The sequence below is a fragment of the Mya arenaria genome, chromosome 1, assembly GCF_026914265.1.
Source record: "Mya arenaria isolate MELC-2E11 chromosome 1, ASM2691426v1".
NCBI lineage: Eukaryota > Metazoa > Mollusca > Bivalvia > Myida > Myidae > Mya > Mya arenaria.
In genome coordinates, this window is record NC_069122.1 from 34,686,889 (window position 1) to 34,700,332 (window position 13,444).

General features: G+C 38.3%; 3 protein-coding genes across 6 annotated transcripts in view; 2 read left to right on the forward strand and 1 right to left on the reverse strand.

Annotated features, from left to right (window-relative positions):
• Positions 1-4,980, reverse strand: part of LOC128232705 (deleted in lung and esophageal cancer protein 1-like) — a 29,121-nt gene extending 24,141 nt beyond the window's left edge. For 3 of the 4 annotated variants that reach the window (XM_052946438.1, XM_052946430.1, XM_052946415.1), the window contains exons 1-10: positions 4,913-4,980; positions 4,306-4,525; positions 3,830-3,983; positions 3,637-3,651; positions 3,147-3,257; positions 2,299-2,477; positions 1,997-2,080; positions 1,486-1,622; positions 925-1,006; positions 130-217 (exon numbers count right to left, since the gene is read on the reverse strand). In XM_052946438.1, the coding sequence (XP_052802398.1) occupies positions 130-217; positions 925-1,006; positions 1,486-1,622; positions 1,997-2,080; positions 2,299-2,477; positions 3,147-3,257; positions 3,637-3,651; positions 3,830-3,983; positions 4,306-4,518 (1,063 nt within the window). In that variant the 5' untranslated portion in view covers positions 4,519-4,525; positions 4,913-4,980. The remainder of the gene's footprint in view (positions 1-129; positions 218-924; positions 1,007-1,485; positions 1,623-1,996; positions 2,081-2,298; positions 2,478-3,146; positions 3,258-3,636; positions 3,652-3,829; positions 3,984-4,305; positions 4,526-4,912) is intronic. The other variant, XM_052946423.1, reaches the window with a different exon arrangement.
• A 14-nt stretch (positions 4,981-4,994) lies between these two features.
• LOC128232731 (dynein regulatory complex subunit 6-like) lies at positions 4,995-12,872 on the forward strand. The gene is made up of 2 exons (XM_052946450.1): positions 4,995-5,130; positions 9,774-12,872. The coding sequence occupies exon 2, from the start codon at positions 9,854-9,856 to the stop codon at positions 11,843-11,845; it is 1,992 nt and encodes a 663-aa protein (XP_052802410.1). The 5' UTR covers positions 4,995-5,130; positions 9,774-9,853; the 3' UTR covers positions 11,846-12,872.
• On the forward strand, positions 8,094-8,588 carry LOC128226719 (hepatitis A virus cellular receptor 1-like). The gene has a single exon (XM_052936716.1). The coding sequence runs from the start codon at positions 8,094-8,096 to the stop codon at positions 8,586-8,588; it is 495 nt and encodes a 164-aa protein (XP_052792676.1).
• Positions 12,873-13,444: the final 572 nt, after the last annotated feature.

The window sequence follows — 13,444 nt, forward strand, 5'->3', positions numbered from 1 at the left end:
TTGCACACCGATGACAAACTTCTACCACAAAGCCAACAACAACTCCAAGGCTAAGACAATTCCTCAACTATTTCATCACTAACAGACAGGCTAAAAAATTATTGACAAGGCCTTAATAACAAATGTTACCGAGTCCGATGGAGAAATATGTAGTTGAGGCAGGGAGGGCTCTACACTGGCGTATACAGGAGGACACATTCTTTAAGGTCAAGGTCAACTGAAATAAGACAACACGATGATGATAACAGTGGACCTTAGCATAAGCAGAAATGTTTATTTTGTTTAAAAAAAACCCACACAAATGTAAAGCTGAACAGGGTAAAAACATCAAAGTTGAAAAAAAAAGAATCTAAAAAAAGAAATACAATTTTAAATGATCACATAATAAGCTTTCAGTGCAAGTTTTCTAAAGATTTATGTCATCAAAATGTGTATCAAAAAGTATATCAACAATATCAGATCATTACTATTGTAATATTTCATATCTTTGTAATTTTAAGAAGTGAATTATAAAGTAATTACTTGCCTGAAATTCTACTTATAGAAGGAATATAACTATTATCTATTCTAGAAAAATGTACATCAATCCATCTTATCCACTAAAGTTCATGAAGTGAACAAGAGTTCCACCCAGCAAATACCAGCGCACTTCTGTTGTTTGTCCAGTCAAAGAATGGCATAAAGCAGTAATTACCAAAGCCAGAATTATGGGCCATGCTGTACATGAGCATATTGTCACTGGCAACAAGAGTTGAACAGTGTTTTGAGTTATGGGCAAGATTAAAAAATGTGTATGCCAACATTGATGCAACAATGAAACCAAGGCTTTGACAATTTAAAAAAATAATAATTGAAGAAACTTGTTTAATTGACAAATGGCTGATTGTTGTTCCCTAATCTTACAAAGTTGTAGATAATCCCTACCTCATACACTTGTCCCACTTTGTAGTCGGAGAAGACCACAGCAGGTGGAGAAACCAGAAAAACTTGGGAAGGCTCCTTCGGCCTGAAAATGTTTTGGTGAAGATCTATAGACTTATATTACATATTAATTATAATAACACATCTGTCTGTAGAAAAACATCCTAGGGAAGACTGTACCCAGGGGCAAATTGTAGAAAAAGTGGGGATAAAATTCCGAGTGCATAAGCAACATATTTATACAAAAAGCAACATACTTAAAACTGTTTTGGAAGGATATTTCAAAATAGTCCATAAGAAGTAAAAGCCAAAAGACCAGTATTTGGTACCCATCCAGATAAATTAAGTTTTTACCAAAATAAACTACCAGTAATCCCATTGACTTAAAACTTTTATTCAGATTAAGGCCGTATGTCTGACTATCAAAATGATTGGATAAGAAAAACTTGGAAGTTCTGGTCTATTGAAGCTGGTGACAATAAAACGAGTCAATGTAACCGTAACTTGACTCAAAAAGGTAATTAAGTGTTTTTAATTGAAAAATGCCCATCAAAAACAACATACTCTGGTGTAGGATCCTCCTTCTGCTTTATCCCAACCTCCTTGGCCTTGACCTTGCTAGCTTTGATAAGGGAACTCTTTCCTGGCAGAGCAGAGGGTGGCACATGCCGTGGGTTACGCTGGTAGTTTGTCATCGCATTCTGGGTAAAAAAAAATGTAGTACTAGAAAAAATACTATTTCTCAGCTAACAAAGGGTGTAACTTTGGCCACTAAAGCAATATTTAAATATTAGCACTATTTTATTTAGTCAAACAAGGGGTATAGCTCATGAATTCTTAAAGCTAGAGTAAGAGTTATGGGCCTTGCTATACATGTTTGTAATGTCTCTGGCAACGTGTACAGAGTTTCATTTGAATATCTTAGATAGATATAGATTGAGTAGTACAATGTTGTAGTTAAAAAATGTATTATTTTTGTATAATTATTAATGTTATATATCCTGCAGTCCTCTAAATTAAAGGTTGCAGTCCTCTTAATTAAAGAACTTCCCTCAACAAACGTATGGTTTCTCACCAGGTTTTTTAGGCTGACCCTTTCCTGCTCTCTCTTATCTTCGGACATCTGCTGTTTCCACGCATCATTACGAGGAAACTGTGCCTGTAGTACCATATATACTCACGTATTAATGTTATCGATTATTAACATTATAATAATTTTGAAAAATCTACATGTTTACTAACAACAATTAACCCAGTAATAACATTGCTTTAGATGTCAATTTGTTTTAAAATCTCAAAAATATATTTCAGTTTTAATTCTTAACCATTGCATTTGGATAGAAAGTCTCTTTAAGATTGCCACTAGGTTGTTCTTACCAGATAAGCTTCCTCTCTCTCCCGCTGTGTTATGATTGGTTCCTCTGACATCAGACTGCCAATATCTGATTGGCTCCTAGCAAGGGAGGGTGGTGGGGAGGCAGGGGGCAGAAATAAGTCATCCCTAGTGTGCTGACGTGATGTCAGGGTGTCCCGCGCATAACTGGGGATCTTCTCAGCTGAAATGATATCAACTGTAATTTAAACAAAATTATTATCAAATTTTGAAATGATTTTGAAAAAAGATTTTTTATACTTTTTATGCCTATCGATGAGAATATTATGCTCTTTAGTGAAATTATCAAATTTGATACGCTAGCAGGAGGAGGTGAGCAGGTGTTGTTTCTTCACCGACATGGTCTGTTGGAGAGAGCAGATGGTCTTTTTGATACACTGAGCTGCAGGTGCTGGCATTCGGGTGGCTCCTAATTGGCATAGTCAGCTGGAGTGAGATGATGGTGTTTCTGCTACACTAACATGCAGGTGGTTGCACCAGAATGGTTCTTTAGTGGCACAACTTATTGGAGTGAGCAAGTGGTATACCGTCAGGTGTTGGCATTTGGGAGGTTATTCAGTGGCATAGTCAGGGGGAATGAGCAGGTGGGGTTTCTGATACACCTACCAGCAGGTGGTTGCATCAGATGTTTCTTCAGTGGCATAGTCAGGTGGAGTGAGCAGGTACACTTACCTGCAGGTGGTGGCATCGAGGGTGGTTCTTCAGTGGCATAGTCCGCTGGAGTGAGCAGGTGGTGTTTCTGTTACACTTACCTGCAGGTGGTGGCATCAAGAGTGGTTTTTCAGTGACACCGTCAGGTGGAATGTGCAGGTGATGCTTCTAATACACTTACCTGCAGGTGGTGGCATCGGGGGTGGTTCTTCAGTGGCATAGTCCGCTGGAGTGAGCAGGTGATGCTTTTCAAGCAATTGACTGTCGAGGCAGGTTTGGAAATGGGAGCGAACTGAAAAGAAGTAGAATATAATGTCAACAACACTTAAACCCACTTTCATTGAAAGCTATTATCATTTCTACAAAAACAAGTTAATAAATGTAACTTCAATAATTATTTCTTTGGGTCAAGTGAATTTGCAATGAATTTAATAACTGCATTTTTTAGGAATAATCAATTATAACTTTGAGGGCTCATTTAACACGAAAACAATCCTGGAACATGTGCAAAAAGTGCAACAAGAAAACATCACTGATGGAAATGTGCAAAATACACACTGCTATATATTTTTCATTTGCATAATTTTGTTTACTTTTTTAAAACCCTTCATAAATCAACAACAAGGTAAAACACCTGAAATTCCAGAAGTATTCAACAGTGCTTAAATTACCTTCTCCGATTGGGCCTGTCAAAGGTTTGAAAAATAGTATTAACAAATAAAACGTTGATATAAATGTCCTAGCTAAGTGAAGATGTAGAATCAACTCCATGACATAATCAATCATTTAGTTTTTAGTTTATAAATCAGCTTTCGCAGTTTATTAATACAAATTGACAGCAAAACATGCTCTTAACTAACTTACCTGGGGGCAGTCCGAGGTCATGATAAGTATCACAAGAATCTGCGACCCGGTTCAACTCTCGCTCATCTGCTGACATTGCCCTGGCCTGGGCCTGCATGATGTGGCGTTCCAACATGGCAGCTTCTGCCATACGACGCTGTCGCTCTTCAAATACCTGTGAAAAGGAATCAGTTAGTATTATAAAATGAAACAAGTTATGGTTTGATGTCAGGTTCAATTTTTCATATTTAAGATAATCTTAAGCTTTTCTGTTGGACATGTATACGTACATGTATGTAAGTTAAACTTTTACTTTTGTTGATAGTCAATACTTATTCTTGATTATTATAAATCCAATTAAACAAGTTAAAGTTGTGTTAATTTATTTGCTGTATGTAAAAAGCTGCCAATTTTTGCTAATGGAACCTTTAAAGTTGCCAGTTTACATATACATATAAAAAAGCAGAAGTGGAATCCATGAAGAATTCTCAAAGTACCTTTTGCAGAGCATCTACATATCGCTCATGGTATGGATCATCACCTCCTTTCGAAACTTTTAGATTTTTCACAGTTTCCGGCCCAATGGCATCTCTTGTGAAGAGCTCTCGAAAGGTTTTTACGAGAATGTGGCGTACGTCTTGTGACTTCCCTGTTGAGGGTCTCTGCAGATACATTGAGGGCTCATCTCCCCGCGTCTTTTGGCCTGGCATTATGGCTCTGTACAAAGTATATTTAGCAAGAATAAAATTAAACATACAGGCTTCACAAACATGTACATGTTTATAATATTAGTTCATTTATTTCAATCTATTTAAAAACAATAACATAATAATAAATATTCCAAAATAGATTTAGTGTGGATTTAATATTTTTTCATATTACTATTGCTAGTGTTTGTTATTGAAAAAACATTGACACTGAAAATATGGCAATGTATGTGACCCCCATGGATCGAATCATAATGAGTACGAATGCGTTTCTCGAAAATATACGACAGTTAGCAAATATTAGAATCATTCGATGGGTCAGACCTTTTCAACTGTTTGAATTTTCTGCAAAGAAATCAGTAAAAACGCTTAAACATGTTATATTTTGAAGTATTACCTATTTTACACCCGATGAAACTTTGTTTACGTTCGTCGTCAGGTGCGCTTCGCACCTCCTGATAGAAGAGTATCGGCACACTTCGTGCAAACAGGATGGTAGTTCGCACAATACCCTGTTTCGGATAAAATAAACAAGAAATCAATATTCTACCAAGGAAAAAGTTTGGTATTGTGTAGTTTGCCAAGACATGTCCTCATGGTTAATGTATCTTTCTGGTGGGTAATTTACATTGCTTATGTAGTCACTAAGTGTACATTTGATTTTGACAGAAATAAAAATTGGATTAATTCAGAGTACTTTTTAAGGATAAATCTTAACACTAAAACAAAATGAAGCCTCTAAATCAATCATTTATTGGGAGGGGTAGTTGTAGCTTGATTGATTTATACTATATGTACCAATGTTGACCACACTGAGGCACAGTCAATGTTTACAAGTATGTAGATGGTCACAATTTAAGTTCAAATTGTCTGTATGACCTTCACTCACCTGAGTTTATGTAATTATCAAACATACAACTTTTCTGCAGTAAAAGTGATAAAGAAATAATGTCTATCAAATATTGAAATCAGGCATACTTTTAATCAGTGTCATGCTCTCACAGTACTACTGGACTAATGTGAAGGCCTACATGTTAAAGCTGCACTCTCACAGATTGAAGGTTTTGACAACTTTTTTTATTTTTTGTCTTGGAACGAGCCAATTTTTGCGAAAATCCATGGAAACCAGTTATTTAAGACAGCTAACAAAACTTTAGAGTGCAGATTTTTATATTTCAGTTCAAAAATTGATGTTTTATGCATTTTTCTTAAACCAATAGTAACAGTTTTAGCCATGAAACATTAATTTTTGAACGGAAATATGAAAATGTGCGTTCTGATCTTTTGTCAGCAGTCTTTGATTACTGGTTTGCAGATATTTAAGCAAAAAAATTCTCATTCCAAGACAAAGAAAAAAAAAAGTTGTAAAAACCGTAAATCTGTGAGAGTGCAGCTTTAACACAAATTTGTAAATGTATGAACCTAGGCCTAAAAAAAAATACATTTGGTTCAGGTTACCCGACCCTACCTACGGAATAGGCGCCGACCCTACCGTTTTTATAGTCAGTTTAAAAAAAAATGAAAAACTAAAAAAAAAAAAAAATAATATTTTTTTTTTTCGTTTTTTTTTTAATTGCTTTTCAATATGTAGTTTAAACCTTAAATGCTTATAATACAAAAGATAACTTTAACACCATTCTCCAATGATGAAAATGATATTCTTATATAAAGCTTAATAAAAAAAAAAAAAATAAAAAAAAAAAAAAAAAAGCCTATCTACCCTACCTATTTTTGAGAAGAATGTAACCCTAACCAAACAATTTTTTTTTTAGGCCCTACAAATATCTCATATTTATTTTTTAGTAACATTGGACTCATGTGAAATTGTGAAAATGAAACCCATGTCATTGATTAATACAATAGTATCACTATTTTATTTGATATGATAAGGCCTTTTTTTTAATAAATTGGTTAACGGATCCGCCGCCCAATTATTTCGAAAACTCAAAAAAAAAAAAAAAAGATTTGTTTTGGGCGTGGGGATTTTTTTTTTTAAATATTGGAAAAAGGAAATCAGTTGGGGGTTTTTGCGCACATAAAATCATGTAAAACCTGTTGCATGTTCCTTTGCAACATAAAGATGCAGTTTTAAAAATTGTTTTCAAAATGGCGGCCTCAATTGAGCTGAGATCATACAAAAAAAAAATTCTCATTTTCAACATACCATCTGCATTTAAACTATTTTTTTGGTGACACTGACATCAAGGCTGATGTCTGTATCAATGTTAACAAATCACATATAAACCAGAGTAACTGATAAAATATATTGTCCTGTGTTTGTACCAGGGGGCATTAATTGTTAAACAAATTATATGGAGACTACTATTCAAATAATCAAAATCTGGGGTGACTTAAATTTTGTCAAAGCTGCAGAGAAATATCTTAATGTCAAAGAATTCATTACTGAATATAAAGTCATTTTTATTATTTACTTTTTCTTATTCCATTTAATAAATAATTGAGTCAGTGAAATTTGTTACATTGTGCTTTTTCTGTTGAAAAGAAGTAGTGCCCATCAATGATGAGACCCAGGCATATTCATTGTAAGGTTGATATGTGAAAATAGTGTTGCAAATAGGAAAACTCTTGCAGTCAGGATGTGCTTCAAAAACATCAACAAAAAGTAATCTGAAAGTTTGTAATAATATTGACTTGAAATGTGACATTATTTTAAGGTGGAAGTATATAAAATGCTTATATAATGATTACATTAATTTGAATTTGAAATAGGTAGGAGAGAAAATTGGACTGTAAAGCCAAACATATGTGTATGACAAAGTGAGCATTTGAACATATCAATATTCATTATAATATTTAGGCATTGCAGACATTGTGTTGCATAGAAATCAAAAAATACTTAAGCATTTCAAATGTCATTCACATGTATCTATGAACATGTCTTTCCTGTTTGTTGTTATTTTGATCTTTTGGTTTTGGGTTTCGCCACAAACGCTATGAAAAATACATGTACATGATTTGTAAAGAAATTGGTATGAGTATGAAATCCTTTTTTTTTTTTTTTTTTCGCACCACCCGTCCATTTTTTCAAAAAAATCCGTTAACCAATTAATAATAAAAAAATGGCCTAATATAAATTAAATATTATCATATATCCAGTGGTCGAAATTAGCACAAGCCCGCAAGGCCTGCTCTGGTAAAATGTCTTCCGGGCTTGCTCAAATTCTGAATTTTATATAGCAGGGCTTGTTCATAAATATGATTCCATGCAATAAAATAAGAGTTCGGGCTTGTTCATCCAAAAGTCTAATTTCGATGACTGTATATCATAATGTTAGATTCAGATCTGTAGCCAGCCTCACAGCTATTGCCAATCACACAATCATGGCCAGCTCCAAACCAGTAACCACCCCCACAACTGTAACTTGTCCCTCAAATATAGACAGCCCAACAACCCTGGCAAGCCGTACAACCATTGCCAATCCCACTACCTTGGCCAGCCCTACAACTATGGCCAGCCACAGAAACATGGCTTATCCATCAACCATTGCCACTCCCATAACCATGGCCAGCCCAATAACTGTGACGAAACCCCCGAAACCTTGGCCTAACCCACAACCATGGCCAGGCCCACAACCATGGCCAACACCAAAACTATGGCCATGCCAACAACCATGGCCAGCACCAAAACCATGGCCAATTCCTCAACCAAGGCTAATTCAACAACCATGGCCAGCCCCAAAACCATGGCCAAGCCCACAACCTTGACCAGCTCCACAACCATGGCCAGCCCCACAACCATGGCCAACCACAAAACCATGGCCAAGCCCACAATCCTGACTAGCACCAAAACCATGGCCAATCCAACAACCAAGACCAGCCCCACAACCATGATCAGCTCCACAACCAGGGCCAGCCCAACACTAATGGCAAGCCCCACAACCATGACCAAGCCCACAACCATGGCCAGCCACACAACCATTGCAAGCCACACAACCATAGCCAACCTCAAAACCATGGACAGCCACACAACCAAAGCCAACCTCAAAACCATGGACAGCCCCACAATCATGGCCAACCCCAAAACCATGGCCATTCCCACAACCATGGCTTAGCCCACAACCATGGCCAGCCCCACAACCATGGCCAACCCCAAAACCATGGCCAGCCCCACAACTACTTCCAAGCCCACAACCATGACCACACCTAAAACCATGGCCAATCCCACAACCGAAACCAAATGTTGCCGAGCTCTCAACCGTGGCCAACCCCTCAACTGTGGCCAGCCCCACAAATGTGGCCAAGCACTCAACTGTGACTAACCCCACAAATGTGGCCAAGCCCTCAACGGTTGCCAACCCCACAACCGTGGCCAAGCCCTAAACCGTGACCAACCTCACAACCATGGCCAAGCCCTCAACCGTGACCAACCCCACAACCGTGGCCAAGCCCTCAACCGTGGCCAACCCCACAAATGTGGCCAAGCCATCAAATGTGGCCAACCCCACAACTGTGACCAACCCCTCAGCCGTGGCCAGCCCCACAAATGTGGCCAAGCCTTCAACCGTGACCAACCCCACAAATGTGGCCAAGCCCTCAAATGTGGCCAAGCCCACAACTGTGGCCAGCCCCACAAATGTGGCCAAGCCCTCAAATGTGGCCAACCCCACAAATGTGGCCAAGCCCTCAACCGTGGCCAACCCCTCAACCGTGGATAACCCCTCAACCGTGGCCAGCCCCACAAATGTGGCCAAGCCCTCAACCGTGACCACCCCCACAAATGTGGCCAACCCCTCAAATGTGGCCAACCCCTCAACTGTGGCCAACCCCACAACCGTGGCCAACCCCTCAACCGTGGCCAGCCCCACAAATGTGGCCAAGCCCTTAACCGTGGCCAGCCCCACAAATGTGGCCAACCCTACCAATGTGGCCGACCCCTCAACCCTGGCCAACCCCACAAATGTGGCCAAGCCCTCAACCGTGACCACCCCAACAAATGTGGCCAAGCCCACAAATGTGGCCACGCCCTCAGGCCAACCCCACAACGTTGGCCAACCCCACAAATGTGGCCAAGCCCTCAACCGTGACCACCCCCACAAATGTGGCCAAGCCCACAAATGTGGCCACGCCCTCAGGCCAACCCCACAACGGTGGCGAAGCCGATTCATATGTGTACATTGTATCAACCCATATCTGAGCAGTTAGACCGTTCCAAATATGACTTCCAATTTTTAGCGTCCTGGCCATCTGCAATGCACAGAATTTTTTATGGTTCAAACATAGATATTCCTTTATTTCAGGTACAATGTACAAGGCATTGCTGAGAATTAATCGTCATCTTCTTAAGCTAAATTGAAATATTCCTATCGACAGGCGAACAATGGATGGATTCCAGAAGCCGGTTATGATGGATCTTCCCGTCAATGTTCTTCTGCAAATATTCAAATATCTTTCCCACGAGGACCTGATAAGCGGCGTACGACGCACGTGTAAAGTATGGAACCAGCTGACATACGAGCGAGTATTTTGGCGGGAAATAAGCTTGTCACTCTTTCCTGGATGTGGACTTGCAACCAAGTCATTTTTGGAGCTTATTGCTGATACTGTCGATAGTATTGAAACATTAGTTGTCGATCTGGATAAATTAGAATCTAAAGTCATCGACCACGAAGGAATATATTGTCCAAATTTGAAGGAGGTCTGTCTGAAAGGCGGCTACTCGTGCAGTGTTTTTGAGGAGCATTATGATGATGTTAATCAATGTTTGAGGAATTTGTCCGAAAAATATAGTGGACTAGAATCTCTGAAATTGGTTTGCTCGGACTTTATAACTGATCAGATGAATACGAACGATACGTTAAACGAGCAGTCAGGGTCATCAACGATCGAAACATTATTTCCGAATCTGAAATCCGTCACTTTCGCCAGAAATTCGGACCGTACACCAGGGTTTAATGAAGGCGAGCTTAAACGGTTCTTGGCAAGTCATAGGCACTTGAAAGAGTTATCAATTAAAAATTGTGCCCTGAAAGCTAGTACGCTTGAACTTATATTTACGGAAATGCCAGACATTAAAAAGCTGGACTTACGAAATTCGTTGAGTAGCTTGGAATTCGAGTTCGATGCATTGGACTTAATTTCTGAAAAGATCTGCCTTACAAACCTGAGGGTTTTAGTTCTGTGTGAATGCAAATTAAGCGACAAGTTATTGAGAAGTTTCGCAAGGCACAGCCAGCATTTGGAAGAACTTCTGTTGACTGGGGTTGAAGGCATAACGAACATCGGACTTGAAAGTGTAGCTATGTGTTGCCCGAAATTGAAACGTTTATTGTTGAATAACAACCCATTTCTTCACGTAAAATCTAATGTGACCGATGCGGGAATTGAAAGAATAGCTGAACATTGTCATCAACTGAAAGTTCTCAATTTGCGCCATTGTACGGAAATAAGCGACGTGGCCATTAATGCAGTAGCTTCAGGCTGTCGTTGGCTGGAAGAATTGTATGTGTCGGACTGTCTTTCACTAACGGACATGTGCTTGGTGAATCTTGTGAAAAACTGCACAAGACTTTCAGTTTTGGACGTAAGCAACTGTTCACAATTGACCTCTAAATCGGTGAATGCAATTTTAACGCAGTGTAAAGCACTGAGGAGATTTTCTGTTGGTATGTGTCACAGAGTGAAAGACATAAGCCTTGTACATGAGGAAGAAGACGACGAAACTGCTAGAATAAGTGATACCATGAACGGTTCCAAGATGGAAGAGCCATTACCGTCGCAAGCAAAAGACACAACAGTGTATGTTCGATATGATGCTTTGAACTTAGGAAAGCATTCACACGTCTATCGTTTGGATTTCCACTTCTGCTCGGCCCTAACCAACGCATGCATCAAACAATTAGCCAACTACTGTAGGGATTTGCGCGAATTGAACGTTCAGGCATGTGCGCTAGTTACAAACGCTGGCGTGAAAGAAATTGTAAAGAAATGTACATTTCTACGCAAGTTGAATATTTCTGGCGGTTCAATGTCACAAACAAGCCGTCTGACCGATTCTTGCTTGGAAGACATAGCAGTGAATGCAAAGAATCTGGAAAATCTGACTATCACTCAAAACTTTAATATAACCGCCGAGAGTGTTTTTGAAGTGGTCAGAAAGTGCCCGCAAATAATGTTGGTGGTAGTTGACCACGGGGCACGAAACAAGCGATCAAACATCGTGCAGGATAGGCTGATCGATCTGTCGGGAGAAGTTCCGGAGAAGACGATATGTCTCCAGTTCCGGGCCCGCACGGCCGAAGTGCACGTTTACCGGAACTGCGAACTCTACATCCGATCACAAACGGTCAGACCGGAACTGCTGACGGAATAGTCCGCTGGTGATTAATGGATGTAAACAGACATGTTTGTTTTTCATCAGAGTGGAGGGGCAAAATAATATTTGAAATAAACAATAAGAATCATGTACTTAAATGACAAGGAGGGAGCAGGAAAGATCATCTGAGGTGTGTTTCACTGCTAATTAACATGATAACCATACTTATACTGTTTCATAAGGAGTGTGCAATGAATGTCAACTGTGATATGTTGAACGTAGATTTTCATTTTATTGCGATATTCGTATAAAATCAAAACATACACTGTTAAAAACATACATGTTGGGTGAAAGACCTATAACTACTTACTAGATAATGCATTTATATAAAATATTATTTACTGATGATAAGATTGTAACCGTGTATTTAATAGCTGAAAACGCACAAATAATAATTGACAGGTGGGTCCTTCAATATTTACTGTGATCAATTATCGTCTCATATGGTAGAAATATCGTTTTTTCTGCACCTTTCTCTCAAATTAAACACGGCATCCTTTATAAGAATCATTGTTTTCGATATTTATTCAACATTTTCGGTAAATTAACGAAATTTCGTTAATTGTGGTACTGCTTATTAGGGAGAAAGAGTGCACCATTAAACGTTAAAAGGTGCTTTATGAATATAACTAGCGGTTGAATTTCTTAAGGAAAAAATAGTATATATTTTTATTGTTAGATATGTTTAATAACATATGTATAAGAAGTAGATCACAGTTTTTTATGTAGAACAAGTGCCAATAATAAATTTATAGATACTAATATTTAAACATAAATGTTTGATGCCGAGGAAGATTCTTTATAAGCGCTTAGTTTCAGAACAAATTCTATAATACTAATTTTATTTGTATCGAGATGTTGTCATTTGAACCTTGTCATGGAATAATATCATATGTTTAAACCAACGAGTGCCAAAAGCATGATTTTTATATAAACTTGCATGTACTTAGTCATGGTCGTTAGGCTGTTTTTAAAAAGTAGAATGAAATTTATTTAATGGTCTAATAAAATTTCCAGAACTCGTTATCGTGTTCTTTTTATTGTTCTAGTGTTGTTCCGATGACCGAACTCCGGATCGAGTCGGCACGTGACACGATAGTGACACGAATTAAAAAACCGGTAATTTCCGTATGATTTAGTTTAAGATATATTTACTCACAAAATGTTTTAAGAAATAAGTAGTTAATTGCATACAGTTGAATGTGTTTTTCCTGCTAAATGTTTTTTTTTTCGTTATAAGAAGCATTCCAAATAATTAAATGTGAATCTGTCCGGTAAGCCCATCTATGGATGCAGGCCTGACCGTTAATACATATAATAAAACGTCTGCCAAGCAGTAAATTGTTTTGTTCACGTTCATGATGATGGCGATTTTAGAACTATCCTTAGTGCCGAGAATCGGTAAAAAAATCCTGATTGATAACCAGGGATGCAAACCGATCGATGCTGATTTATTAATGATCGATCTCATTCATACATGTTTTCAAAGAAGACATTCACTTGTATTCAATTAACTACTTATTTCTTAAAACATTTTGTGAGCATTTTATATCGGACAGCTGTATCGAGCAATTTCATTGGATGATCATTGTCCAC